The sequence below is a fragment of the Danio rerio genome, chromosome 20 (genome assembly GCF_052040795.2).
Source record: "Danio rerio strain M-AB ecotype USA chromosome 20, GRCz13ab, whole genome shotgun sequence".
NCBI lineage: Eukaryota > Metazoa > Chordata > Actinopteri > Cypriniformes > Danionidae > Danio > Danio rerio.
Window position 1 is genome coordinate 26,215,001 of NC_141040.1, and position 13,222 is coordinate 26,228,222.

General features: G+C 33.9%; 1 protein-coding gene across 2 annotated transcripts in view; it reads right to left on the reverse strand.

The window, feature by feature from the left end:
* Positions 1-13,222, reverse strand: part of pdgfra (platelet-derived growth factor receptor, alpha polypeptide) — a 104,604-nt gene that overhangs the window by 23,407 nt on the left and 67,975 nt on the right. For both annotated transcript variants that reach the window (XM_087296456.1, NM_131459.3), the window contains 13 exon segments: positions 12,951-13,202; positions 10,530-10,681; positions 8,208-8,370; positions 7,767-7,953; positions 6,643-6,758; positions 6,246-6,533; positions 5,479-5,745; positions 4,430-4,560; positions 3,853-4,021; positions 3,578-3,767; positions 2,675-2,790; positions 1,917-2,043; positions 1,531-1,727 (listed from right to left, as the gene is read on the reverse strand). In XM_087296456.1, the coding sequence (XP_087152582.1) occupies positions 1,531-1,727; positions 1,917-2,043; positions 2,675-2,790; positions 3,578-3,767; positions 3,853-4,021; positions 4,430-4,560; positions 5,479-5,745; positions 6,246-6,533; positions 6,643-6,758; positions 7,767-7,953; positions 8,208-8,370; positions 10,530-10,681; positions 12,951-13,202 (2,355 nt within the window).

Sequence of the window (13,222 nt, forward strand, 5' to 3'; positions counted from 1 at the left end):
CAAAAATATCTAAAATAACCACTTGTTACAACTGAGTTATGCAGAAGAGCATCCCTGAATGCACAACACATCGGAGCTCGTGGCGGATGGGCTACAGCAGCAGAGGACTACACCGGGTGCCACTCCTGTCAACTAGGAACAGGAAACTGAAGCTACAGTTTGCACAGGTTCACCAAAATTGGACAATAGAAGATTGGAAAAACGTTGCCTGGTGTGTTGAGTCTCGATTTCTGCTGCTACATTCATATTGTAGGGTCAGTTTTGGCATCAACAACAAGAAAGCATGGATTCATCCTGCCTTGTATCAACAGTTCAGCCTGGTGGTGGTGTACTGGTGGAAGGGATATTTTCTTGGAATACTTTGAACCCATTAGTACCAATTGAGCATTGTGTCAATGCCACAACCTATCTGAGTATTGTTGCTGACCATGTCCATCCCTGACCATGGCCACAGTGTACCCATCTTCTGATTTCATGAAGCACAAATCAACTTAGACTGGTTTCTTGATAATGACCATGAGTTCACTGTACTCAAATGGCCTCTACAGTCACCCAATCTCAATCCAATAGAGCATCTTTCGAATGGGTTGGAACAAGAGATTTGCATTATGGATGTGCAGTTGACAAATCTGCAGTAACTATGTGATGCCATAATGTCAATATGGACCAAAAACTAATATATTTTAGTACCTTGATAAATCTATGCCATGAAGTATTAAAGCATTTTAGAAGGCAAAAAAGGGTCCAACCCGATACTAGTAAGGTGTACATAATAAAGTGGCCGGTGGGTGAATATCCTCTTGAAGCCCAGGGTGTTTTTTTACATGCATTTTATTTCTCTTTGCTATTTGGGCTTATTAAAACCTAATTAGAATAAAAACCTAAGTATCATCTTTTGATATGATGTACTTTTAAAGAAAAATTATGTTTATATATGTAGACTCGTGGTCCGAATTTACATAAACAACTTTTCCTGACTGTTTTTAATGCATATATAACATATACATTTTTTTACAAGTTTTGACTATCAGAGAGTAAAAACTATGTTTTCCCCCATATTTGACAGTTAAAAATAGTGTTTGGGACATTTCATATTCTGCAAAACAGTTGCAGGATGACACTGTATGTCACCTAAGAGCTAAAATGTGCTGCCCACGTATGTAGGGTTAATATTTTTCGGATATATGATGACTTATATCGCGATAATGGATGTCTGTCAAATAGCCTAGCCCCGATCTGAAACAACAATGAACAAATAATCACACAAACACAAGTTTCCTAACACTGACTGAAACCTAAACAAACAGAACATCCTCTGAGCAAATCTACTCCCAGCAATTCAGTGCTAAATAAACTGTACACCTGCGATTCAAATTACTTTCAAATCAGCTTCAAACTTTCTTTACCTTATGAACCCACAACCAATGGACACTAGGAGATTGAAGAGCACTTCGGATGAACAGACTGGTTTCTAAATGTCATCTCTGTTGCTCTTTAAATAAAAAAAGCAGTCCACAACAGGCTTCTTACCACTTGACATGAGTTTAACCTCCCGTGAAACAACACCCATGTCATTCCTGGCCAGACAGCGCACAGCGACTGTGCCCTCAAGATGGTGGAAAATAATGTGGGTCTCAATGTGGTTGTCCACATTCATTTGCAGTTCCACTGTGATGTCCGTCGAGTTGATCGGAAGTGGCATCCACTGGGAGGAATCATTGGCACAGCTGGTGGAAGAAAGAAAAATGAGGTCAGCATGATTCATTATGGTGACTTGACTTTATACTCTAGGGATGTGTCTCATTTACCGATCTTGTGCTGCTTATATTGAAGGAAATAGTGTAGAATGAAGACAGGCAGAAATAGTAAGATAATACCTGAGGGGTAACAGAGTGAAAGAAGGAGGAATAGCTTACTGTTTAAGGTTTTTGCAGATATACCAGTCCACTTCAGGGAATGGGGAGCCGCCAGCAGTGCATACCACTTCCTGACCCGCAGCAGAACCATGATGGACGTCCATCAGGTCCACAATCACAGGGGGAACTGAAGAAGGGAAAGGTTTTTGTTTCTACTTTCCATGCCAACATTTTCACTGCCATTTTTTACACTCCAGCCATCACATACAGTAGATGAATTGAATTCGAAAATGTATTAAAATGTGTTATTTAAAAATGGTTATAATATATCACATTTTATTCAATAAATGCAACTTGGTGAGACTTTTTTTGCATTAAAAATATAGTATAGACCTGAGCTATCACTGAAAAACTTGTTTAATGCAAAAATGATTTCAATAATTTGCAAAAGCTGAAGAACGCTTAAATTTATGTATATATTTTACACTGCTAAATGCAAGTAAATGTTGCAATGAGTTAAGAGTAGAATTAATTAAACGTGGAAACCTGTAACATTTAGCAAATTTAACATCTAATTATTGTTAGTATTCTCTCCACCTTTGATTAGCAGGACAGATACAAGAGAACCAGCACTTGTACTGTATGTACATGTAGATACAGATTGGTTGACAAAGATTCTCCAGTTGACAACAATCAAAACATAAACAAATGTATGTAAAATATAGCCAAAAAAGATGTAGAGGTGCATTGAGATAAACAAACAGCAAGCACAGCCGAAAGCAAACATGTGCAAATGTAGGTAAAAGTAAAGCTCCTACCTTTAACCTGAAGGTAGAAACTGTAGCTGGTACTTATGCTGCCTATTTCTGCCTTGACGGTGTAGTTTCCACTGTCCTCTGCTTTAGCTCTGATCAGGTTCAACACACCCTGGTAACTGAGGAAATACATTATAACAGTTTTAAAAAGATTTTTTTTGTCAATGTATGCATAGAAAAAATTATATTTCCTTTAAAGGGGTCATTAACCAAGAAAACAAACTTCCCTGTATCTTTTTAAGATATAAGGGGCCATTGTTCTATGAAAAACATTGTGTTGAGTTTCAGAAGTGAAAACATTAGTCTAAAACAGCTTAGTCTTTGAGTCAAAACCTGCCAAATCAACAGGTTCTGGAATAAACTTCTTTATTATGTACTGTAATTGTGTGTCTAAACTCTTCCTCCACAGGAAAAAGAATCTCAACACCTGCTTCGCTGCCTGTTTATTTCTGTCCACTGATTCAGTATGTTAGAGAGGCAGATGCAGGTCTACAAAAACAAATGATAAAGATGCTGCAAGGGTAACAAAAGGCTGAATTTTGCTGATCACAAATATTAGGAAAGAGTGAATTAATAATAATTAATTAATAATTAATAATTTATTGTTAATTCAATTTAAGTTCCTGTCAACATCAGTAAGAACTTTGTCCTTTGTTCAGCTGATTGTCCTTGACAAACAAGGCACAATTAAACACTGGTTTTCCAGAAGAACTGAAACTAAAAGACAATGATGTGCCGACTACATTGAATGCAACAGTAATGTTGTACCACACAAGCATGCATAACTTTTATATTTCAGCCAGTCATGTTTTCATTGTATAGAAACTATTGCTTTGTCCGCTATTACAGATCAATTCATATGTCCAAAGTATTTAAGCATGTTGGTGAGGAGGAAGTCCTGTTTACCTGGTCTCGCCGATTTTGAGGAGGTTGGTGCTGATCTCTGCAGTATCATCTCCCAGGATAGCGCTGTCCTTTAACCATGTAACTTTGGGTGCAGGGAAAGACTCTATGTCCACTTTAAACTCTGGCACCTCGTCCAGCCTGGCAGTTTCCACTGGACCGATCAATGGATTGATGTGGACAAATTCATGATCTGAAACCAAGTGACCAGATTAGGAATGCCGATGAATGAAACGTGTTTACTTTATGTGAGTATATACTGTATGAAATCTCTGTACCATAGACAGTAATAGTCAGCTCTTTGGTTTGGCTCTCGTTGCTCATGATGTCAGTGATGGAGCAGGCATAGATGCCGCTGTCTTTTGGTGAGGCATTAGTCACTGTCAGAGTATAATAGATCTCCAGATTTAGCTTATTCTCCTTTACAGTCTTTGTTCCACGATTAGCCTGATAGTGAACGACAAGACAGTGTGAAAGGGATAAAGAACTTTCAGGTTGTTGTTATCACAGATTAAATCAAGAATAAATCCTGCAGCATAGATGTATTCTGCGAAAACAATCATATGGATATACTTTATGCAGTTAAATACTTGACACAAAATGTAAAAAAAATAGACCCAAAACATTAATAAATGCAAAGCTGACAGAAATGGAAATGTCTAAACGGAGCATACACTAATGCATAGGTTAGTGTATGCTCCATTCAGGCAATTTCGTTTTAAGCACAATCACAAGATGGCACCAAACTATCAGAAACAGTGGTGTGACAGAAAGGCATATTCTGTATATATTCTGTATATCTTATATCTTATATCTTATCTTCTATCTTATCAGTGAATGTGTAATCTGTCTTACCACTTTGCCAGGGTATTTCCAGTGGTCCTCCAGCATCTCACTGCCTTTGGCTACACAGTCAACAGTGATAGTCTCACCCACCAGCAGAGTTCTCTTCACTGCCCGCAGCTCCACTCGCAAATCAGACCCTCCTGATTGACAACACAATGTAGTTGAGATAAGTTGTGTTAATATGCATAGTAAGGGACAAAATTCAGTTTCTCCTAAAACATAAACTTAAACAATAAACTTCTGGAATAAGTTTACGTCAATATAAAATTTACACAAAGCATATTACATGTATTATATTACATCAGTGTTTCTCAAACACGTTTCTGAAGGACCACAAGCTCTGTACATTTTCATGTCTCCTCAACCAAACACACCTGAATCAGATCAAGCAGAGACTGAAAGACCTGTAATGGGTTTGACAGGAGACATCCAAAGCATGCATTGTTGATGGGCCTCCAGGAATGTGGTTCGGAAACATTATATTATATTATATTATATTATATTATATTATATTATATTATATTATATTATATTATATTATATTATATTATATTATATTATATTACATTATATTATAATATATTATATTATATCATATTATATTATATTACAACTTTTTATATTGCATAGTTCATATTGCAAGTTTATTACTTAATTACAGTAGCAAAAAGATTATTTACAATAGACAGGCCAAAATAGATTTAGTGTAATAATAGTTTATATACAAAAGAAAATATCAGGCAAAATATCTCGTCAGGCATATTAAGAACAATAATCATTTTACAATATAAATATTATAATATTAGATAAATATTCTGAAATTAATCTTTTATATATTTAGTATTTAAGGGAAACAAACATAAAATAAAAGATGAAAAAATTAAGATTATTTTTCCAGTTTTGCTTCTCAGGTGAAGAAAATATGTCAGAACAAAACAGTTTTTAGATTAAAAATAATAATAATAATAATAATAATGTTGAATTGGAACATTTAATTAAAAGTATGACTGAAGAATAGCCAAAAAAAACATAACAAAACAAAATCCAATATGTATCACCTGTCCATCCATGAACAATGTACTCAATGCTGTCATGATTCTGTCCATGAATGAGGGCTCGGCAGACATACGTCCCAGCACCGAAGAGGCCGATGAATCCTCTCTTGCTGTCGTAGGCGCTGGGCATAACTTGATCGGTCTCCATGTGGATGAGAGAGACGCTGGCACTGGGATCCGTCACACGGCAGGGAATCTCCATTTCATCATAACTCGTCAGCACGTGGTTTTCAAACGGGGTCATGGACGGCACAAATGGGGTTTGTGGATCTGTGTGCAGGGGAAGAAATAAAATTGTCAGCTCACCATGTACAATTGAGGTAAAAAATATTCTGAATATTTTTTGACTGAAAGAAATCTATAGTCTTTTGCTATTTATTATTTTTTTGCATCTGTATCAGTTTAGTGGCTCAGTAAACATATTTTTGAGTTATGTGATTTGTTTGTAATAGAGTTAAGCCATAAGAATTCAGCAAATCTATTTTTAAGTCATTCATTTGTATGATGTGTCACAAAATTGTGTTAAAACACAGTTCAGACTTTCGAAACGCTTAATTAAACAAGACAAAATTAGTTGGTGGAAACATTTAAGCTAATAAATTTACCTTATGCATATTCTGAGCAGCATATGGCCAAATAAAAAAAGGTCTCACAAAATCTATACAAAAAATTTGTTTATAACATTAGAAAGTCTATGGCTGAAAGACAAACCCTAGACACACAAAAAATGACTGGATTAAAGGAGTTTGGGGTGACAAACCATTTTATACCTGGCACATAAATGTAGATGGTGGACTCAGTGCTGTTGAAGGATTCAGAAGAGCAGACGTACTCTCCTGTATGGACGGCTGTGGCATTGCTAATTGTCACAGTGCTAATAAAGAGTCCTTTCTTTACACTGTTGGTCTGGTCATCAATAAAAACAGGGCCATTCCAGGAGAGCTCAGCTTGACCTCGACATGTGAGTCTGAAAGTGGAGTGCAGAGACACCTCCATACTCTCCCTCTGGGGCCAAATCAGTGGAGCCTGAACTGACTGTGGCAGCACCGGGAACATGACTGTATAAAATCAAAACAATTAATTATTATAAGGGCAAATGCTGTAGGTGTGGGTTTAAGAAACAATGTGGGCACTTCATACATAGTTTGTACAAAATGAATACTGTACCTTCAATGAGGAGTTTGAATGAAAATTGTGAAGTCCTGGAGCTGGTGGAAGCAACGATCTCATAAATGCCGCTGTCTTCTTCTACAGGGTGTCGGAGAATCAGAATATTTTCATACCTTTGTAGGAAAGAAGGCATTGCAATTTTTGTAGTTATATTAATAAACTGGTGATCCTTTCAATAGGATTAATTTGGTTAAAACAAATAGATATCATAAACTATGAACACTTAAGCAATAGTTTTATGGCATTAGATCATTTTGATTCACAATTAATTTATCCATGTGCTAATATTTTTGAGTACTTCAAAATGCATAAATATAAAACAAACCAAAATAACATCAACCAAAATAGAGAAGCTGTTTATATAATATTTTATTTTATTTAAATTAAATGCATCCACACCATAATTGAATTGTAATAATGTAATGTAATGTATTTTTATTTAATGCCATGTCAGCAACCAAGGCTATTTTTATGGCAAGAACATTTCAATAATAAATATGCAACTAAAAATCAACAAACAAAATGAATACATTAATTAAAAAAAAAACTTTTAAGCACTAATACATGATAAAAATACTTAACTTTTTCCAGGTGTCACTTTGATAAAAATGAAGAGAGTTAATTTTATTTAAAAAAAAAAAGTCTTTAAAAGCAGGCTAGACCAGTAAAATATGTTTTAGTGTAAGAGGAATTTTGCAGTACAAACATTGAGTAAGGTCTTCATCTTTGAGCAAAGTTATTCTAATATGAACAATACTACATCTGGTAAAAATCACTCGGAAAAATCTAGTTTTTAAATGTCTTAAAATTCTGATTGAGATTTCAGGTTGTTTTTAATACAATTTATTATTTTTTAATATGCAATAAATGATCAAATAAATCATCAAGTTTATGAAACTTAATATAAAGTGCACCATCATTTTCTAATACTACTTTCTACTAATTAGGTTAATAGTAATAAAATAGATAAGTAATAAGTAGCAATAAAACAGCATTATTTAGATTACTGCAAAGTAGTCTAATATTAATATTAAAATATAATTCTACAAAAACATTGTCAGTAATAGAGATTATAAAAAACATGCAAGAGATTTGTTGTTTTTTTTTGTAAACAATTTTACCTGAGGTTTTCTAGATGAGTGGTCTTAGAGAAGATGTAGCTGTCCTCCAATGGCTGTCCATCTTTAAACCATGTGACCTTTGGCTCAGGGTCAGCATCAATGTAAATAGTGAACTCTTTTTCCTCCAGAAGAGACACAACCTCCACTGGCCCAATACCATTAGATATAATTTCCACAAATGAGCTCTCTGAGAAAGAAAGAAAGAAAGAAAGAAAGAAAGAAAGAAAGAAAGAAAGAAAGAAAGAAAGAAAGAAAGAAAGAAAGAAAGAAAGAAAGAAAGAAAGAAAGAAAGAAAGAAAGAAAGAAAGAAAGAAAGAAAAAAAGAAAGAAAGAAAGTAGACATTGATTGATTGTTTATTGCACATCTGTTCAGTCCATCTCCGTTTACTGGTTTTAATGGTGAAAGCAGAGGTGTGTGGAGTGTGAGTGAGAAAATCATACCGTGAACTGTGATACCCAGGCTTTTGGACCTGGTTTGTCTAGTAAGCTGGTTTGTCACAGAACACTCATAGCGTCCGGTGTCTTCCACAGAAGCTTTTGGGATGTTGAGAATGTACTGGATCTTATCTTGGAGAGTTAACTTTATTGGGACCCCGTCTTTGGCCTGAGTATGAAGACAGCAAGGACAGAAAAAAAAAGCTATGATCAAATATTAAAAACATTGTGTTTATTATAAATGGGCATGCTGACTGAATTTTTCCCTTTTATAATATATAGACTATGTATATTCTATTGTATCTATAATGGTCACCCTTTTCTTTGCAAAGTAGCAGGTTTTATTCCAGGGTTAGCCTGTGCCTGTGTATCAGTACAGTCTTCTGGAGATAAATCAGCTCTACACCAGTCTTTTAAGGGCTATAATCACAGTTGAATGCAGCAAACTCATCACTAACAAACTCAGCTCAGTTCTGTTCCAGATCAGGCTTGGAAGCTCTCTACACAATTCCACGCTGCTTTCAAAAACAGAGGTTGGCTCATTTTTAAAGATAATGCTTCTGACAAATTCACCTAAACAAACAACAACAGAGGCGTGGAACAAACTAACCTAATAAACCAACATCTTTTAATTCAGAACTCACATTCATTATCAAATACACACAAAAATGACAACTAAATAACTAGCCAACTAACTAACAAACTAACTAACTGACTGACTGACCGACCGACCAACCAACTAAGTTTTAATATAGTATTTCCATTCATCAAATGCAAAAAAGCCATCAAGCAAACTTGATTAAAAGTTACAATTACCAACAAATAACAACAAAATGTTTAGAACTTAAGCTAAGTAACCAACCATTTAACATCTTTACATTTGGTTTTCACATTCATCAAATACAAAAAAAAAAAAAAAAAAAAAAACTAGCTAACTTGTCTGGAATTTTCAATTACCAACAAATAACAACAAAACATTTTAAACTGGACCTATAAATAACTAAGTAACTACGTAATAACTAACTAACTAACTAACTAACTAACTAACTAACTAACTAACTAACTAACTAACTAACTAACTAACTAACTAACTAACCAACTAACCAACTAAATAACCAACTAACTAACTAACTAACTAACTAACTAACATCTTTAAATTTGGTTCTCATGTTTATCATACAAAAATACAACTTGTCTGAAATTTACAACTACCAACAAACAACTAACTAACTAACTAACTAACTAACTAACTAACTAACTAACTAACTAACTAACTAACTAACTAACTAACTAACTAACTAACTAACTAACTAACTATATATTATTCATTTATTAGAGACTCTCTTTATTCATCAAATACAAAAATACACCCCTAAACCATCTTATATGTTTTGAACTCATGCTCACCACCAAATAGATCCAAAACTAACTAACATATTATAACCTCAAAACTATCTGCTTGTTTTTTAAGTAATTTTCACTAAACACCAAATATATATATATATATATATATATATATATATATATATATATATATATATATATATATATATATATATATATATATATATATATATATATATATAATTAAATATATATTTTTATACACATTCAAGAGTTCCATTAACTTAAACGTACATCTCTTGGTTTGGAGCTAACATCACTGTACACACAAACAACAAATAAAATAAAGCTAACATTGTTTGATTAAAACTTACAATAAACAACAGGATATTGTCAAATAAAACCAACTAACTCTGTAACTAATTATCTACCTGACAGACTTACTGACTAACTAACCTCTTTTCATTTTCATTTCAACTACATTCAGCATCAACAACTAATAATCACATTTCTGTATTCGAAACTCACAATAATCAAACACACACAAAAAAATAAACAAAAAACATATTACACTATCCTTAACTACAACTTAATACCAGCAATATTTCATTTAAGGAAGCAAATTTCCTCAAAAATGTTGATTCAACTATTTGTATGTTCCTGACCGTCACACATGTGGATTCACAAGAGCACAGAGGTGAGAAACGCACATCTGTCTTCAACACTCACAGGACGGGCAGGTCACAGGTCAAAGCACATGGTAAATTAGTGTCACTCTTTTCCTTTGAGGTTTCTAGCTTCACTTCTGTAGCCTCACATTTTTGCATTTCCTTCCTACTGTTAAAGATGGACTGAGGAAATATCACCTCTGCATCACACCATACATCTTCAGTCCTGGACTTTTAGATAAGCCTGTTTTTCTTCTAATAGATTACCACAAAACAGAAAGCAAAGAGAGAGAAATAAATCAAATGAAATTCCTGCCTGTTTTTGGGGATGCAGCCACTGCTGGTGGAAAGCCATTCCAGCAGGAGTCTCACAGGTGAGGTTGACTGAATCTCCCTCTTTCAAATCCTCCATACTGGCGCTCAGCTGGATGCTGAAGTTCTGGTCTACAACCTCAGGAACGTCAGTAGCTTTAATGCAAGCAAAATTGGCCAAAACATGAGCAATGCTGCACTATAATAAATGACATGAACAATAAGTCATGACAACATACAGTATGATTTTTATTCATTTTCCTTTAAATTAGAATGACATAAAGAACAAAAATGTATCATTAATACTAAAGTGAATGCATTATTAATGCAGATAATGCTTAAATGTGATAAAATACATTTAAATATGTTACTAAGTGTTGTTAAATCGTTAAAATCTCAAACAGAGTTGACTTTTTCCAACATTTTAACCTCTGTTTTAACCTCAAACCAGATACCACAGGACTAACCACATGTCTAAACCTGAATTGTATGTATTTTCATCATATTGCTATAGCTTTTAAGAAAATGTGTTAGTAATTCACTGAACTATTATAGTAACAGAGTTGACAAATAATTAATCTATATATCTAATGTTGATGTTTCCTAATTAAAACACTGTAAAACCCGAAAAGTTAAGGAAACTCAAACCACTTGATAAAACCGACTGCAACAATGCATTTAAGTTCAAAAGTTAATCTTAAAGAGTACTATGAACTTAATCCATTTGAGCAGGGGTTTAGTTCCAACCCTGCTCCAACACACTTACCTGTAGGTTTCAAACAAGCCTGAAGGACTCAATTATAGTTTGAAAAGGTGTGTTTAATTAGGGTTGGAACTAAACTGTGCAGAGATGCGGCCCTTTTGGAACTGAGTTTGACACCTGTGCATTTGAGTAAATAAAGAAATTTGAGCACAGTAAAACCCAATTAATTAAGATAAGACAAACCAACTGAGTACTGTAAAACCTAGTAAGTTAAGGCAACTCAAATCATTTAAGGAAACCGATTGCTACAGACCATTTGAGTTAAAAAAACTAATCTATATGAGTACTGTGAACTTACTTTAATTAAGTTAAAGTAATGAGGTATTTAATTAGCTTATCACCTTCAACACTGAGTTCAAAACTCTTTTCAAATGAGAAGAATTAACTTTCAGTAAATTTTGAGTTAACTACACTCATTTCATTTGATAAAGTTGACTGTTGGATTTTACAGTGTAGATATTTTGTACAAGTTATTGAGAGTAGAATAATTGTCTCAATGCTTTCCAGAGCTTCCCCCCAGATCAAGTGGCATCACTTGAAGCAAGTCACATGATTTTTAAGTAATAAGCATTTTAAAGCATAGGGTGCCCAAACCTTTTCTTATGAAGGGCCAAAATAACCAAAATTATATTCCATTAAATTGAAAATGATAATGTATATTAAAACCATTAACCCCAATCCTCCCCAAAATCCTCCCTCTCTTCTCAGATGGAATGGCGGGCAAAATCAAAGGTTACAATGGGCTAACTTTGGCCCACAGGCCCTAGTTTGGGCTTCTCTGCTTTAATGGTTGAACATTTTTTTTATAACCAATGTAACAAAGTTGACCAAATTGTAAGAACAGACTAGAAATGCACTTTTTTTTTAACTGAAATAAAAAAAACATACAGAAATTAGATGTTTCACACAAATGTTTTTAGCTTACTAGAGAAAACACACACACAAAAAAATGATCAAAATGTAATTATCTCATTAAAAGTATAATGTAAAAGTATAAGCTAAATGTAAGATTCAGGAAGCGGAGACAGTCAAAACAGGTATAGTAGGAGTCTTTAGGTTATTATTTTCAAAAAAAACAAAGATAACAAACATACAAACATTATTTTCATTATTTTTAAGTTAATATAATTTATTTTAAGGTTATTTTCATTATTTTCAAACATTATTTTCATTATTTTTAAGTTAATATAATTTATTTTAAGGTTCAACTTAATTCAACCTAATTTTTTGTCATACAGGCTATTAAAAGTCAGGTTATTGGTCTTTAAATTTAAACTATTTTAAACTACAAAGTCAAAAATGTAAAGCAACCACTTTTTTACAGTATACAAATATGCTCCAAGTCCAAAACCAATGTAGAAACACCTAATCACTCTTATTCAAAGTTATTCCTAAACAAAGCTTAAACTGTGACCTTTAACAGGCTATAAATGTTCTTATTGCATTTTATACTGATCCAAAATGAAGTAAGTGTGCGTCAGCATCCCACACCTGCAGTGCACTTAAAATCATGTCACCACTATTGGTCATCAAGATTATGTCACCTCCCTTGACGCTTATGTAATCTTATGAGCTCATGTTTCACTTGTTTTTGTCAAAAAGGATTCATTAGAATGTTGAAATTTAAGTTAAAAATTTTATGAAATGTCGTGTATTACTTACCCATGTCATTTGTCACATTATAAACGATGCTCCGCACTGTTTTGCCATTCACAGTTGTCTCACAGACGTATTGTCCTGGCGGTATTGTACCAAAAAAGCCAAGTTTGGGGTCATAAAGCACAGTAACCTCATCCCCGCTCTGCAGATCTCTGAGCATCACTTCAAAATGTGGGTTTGTTACGTGGCAGGGGATTGTTGTGCCTATTTCATCTGTCTCAGCATCGTGTTCAGACACAAATGGAACATCGGGATCTGTTAAATAAGAGATGAGT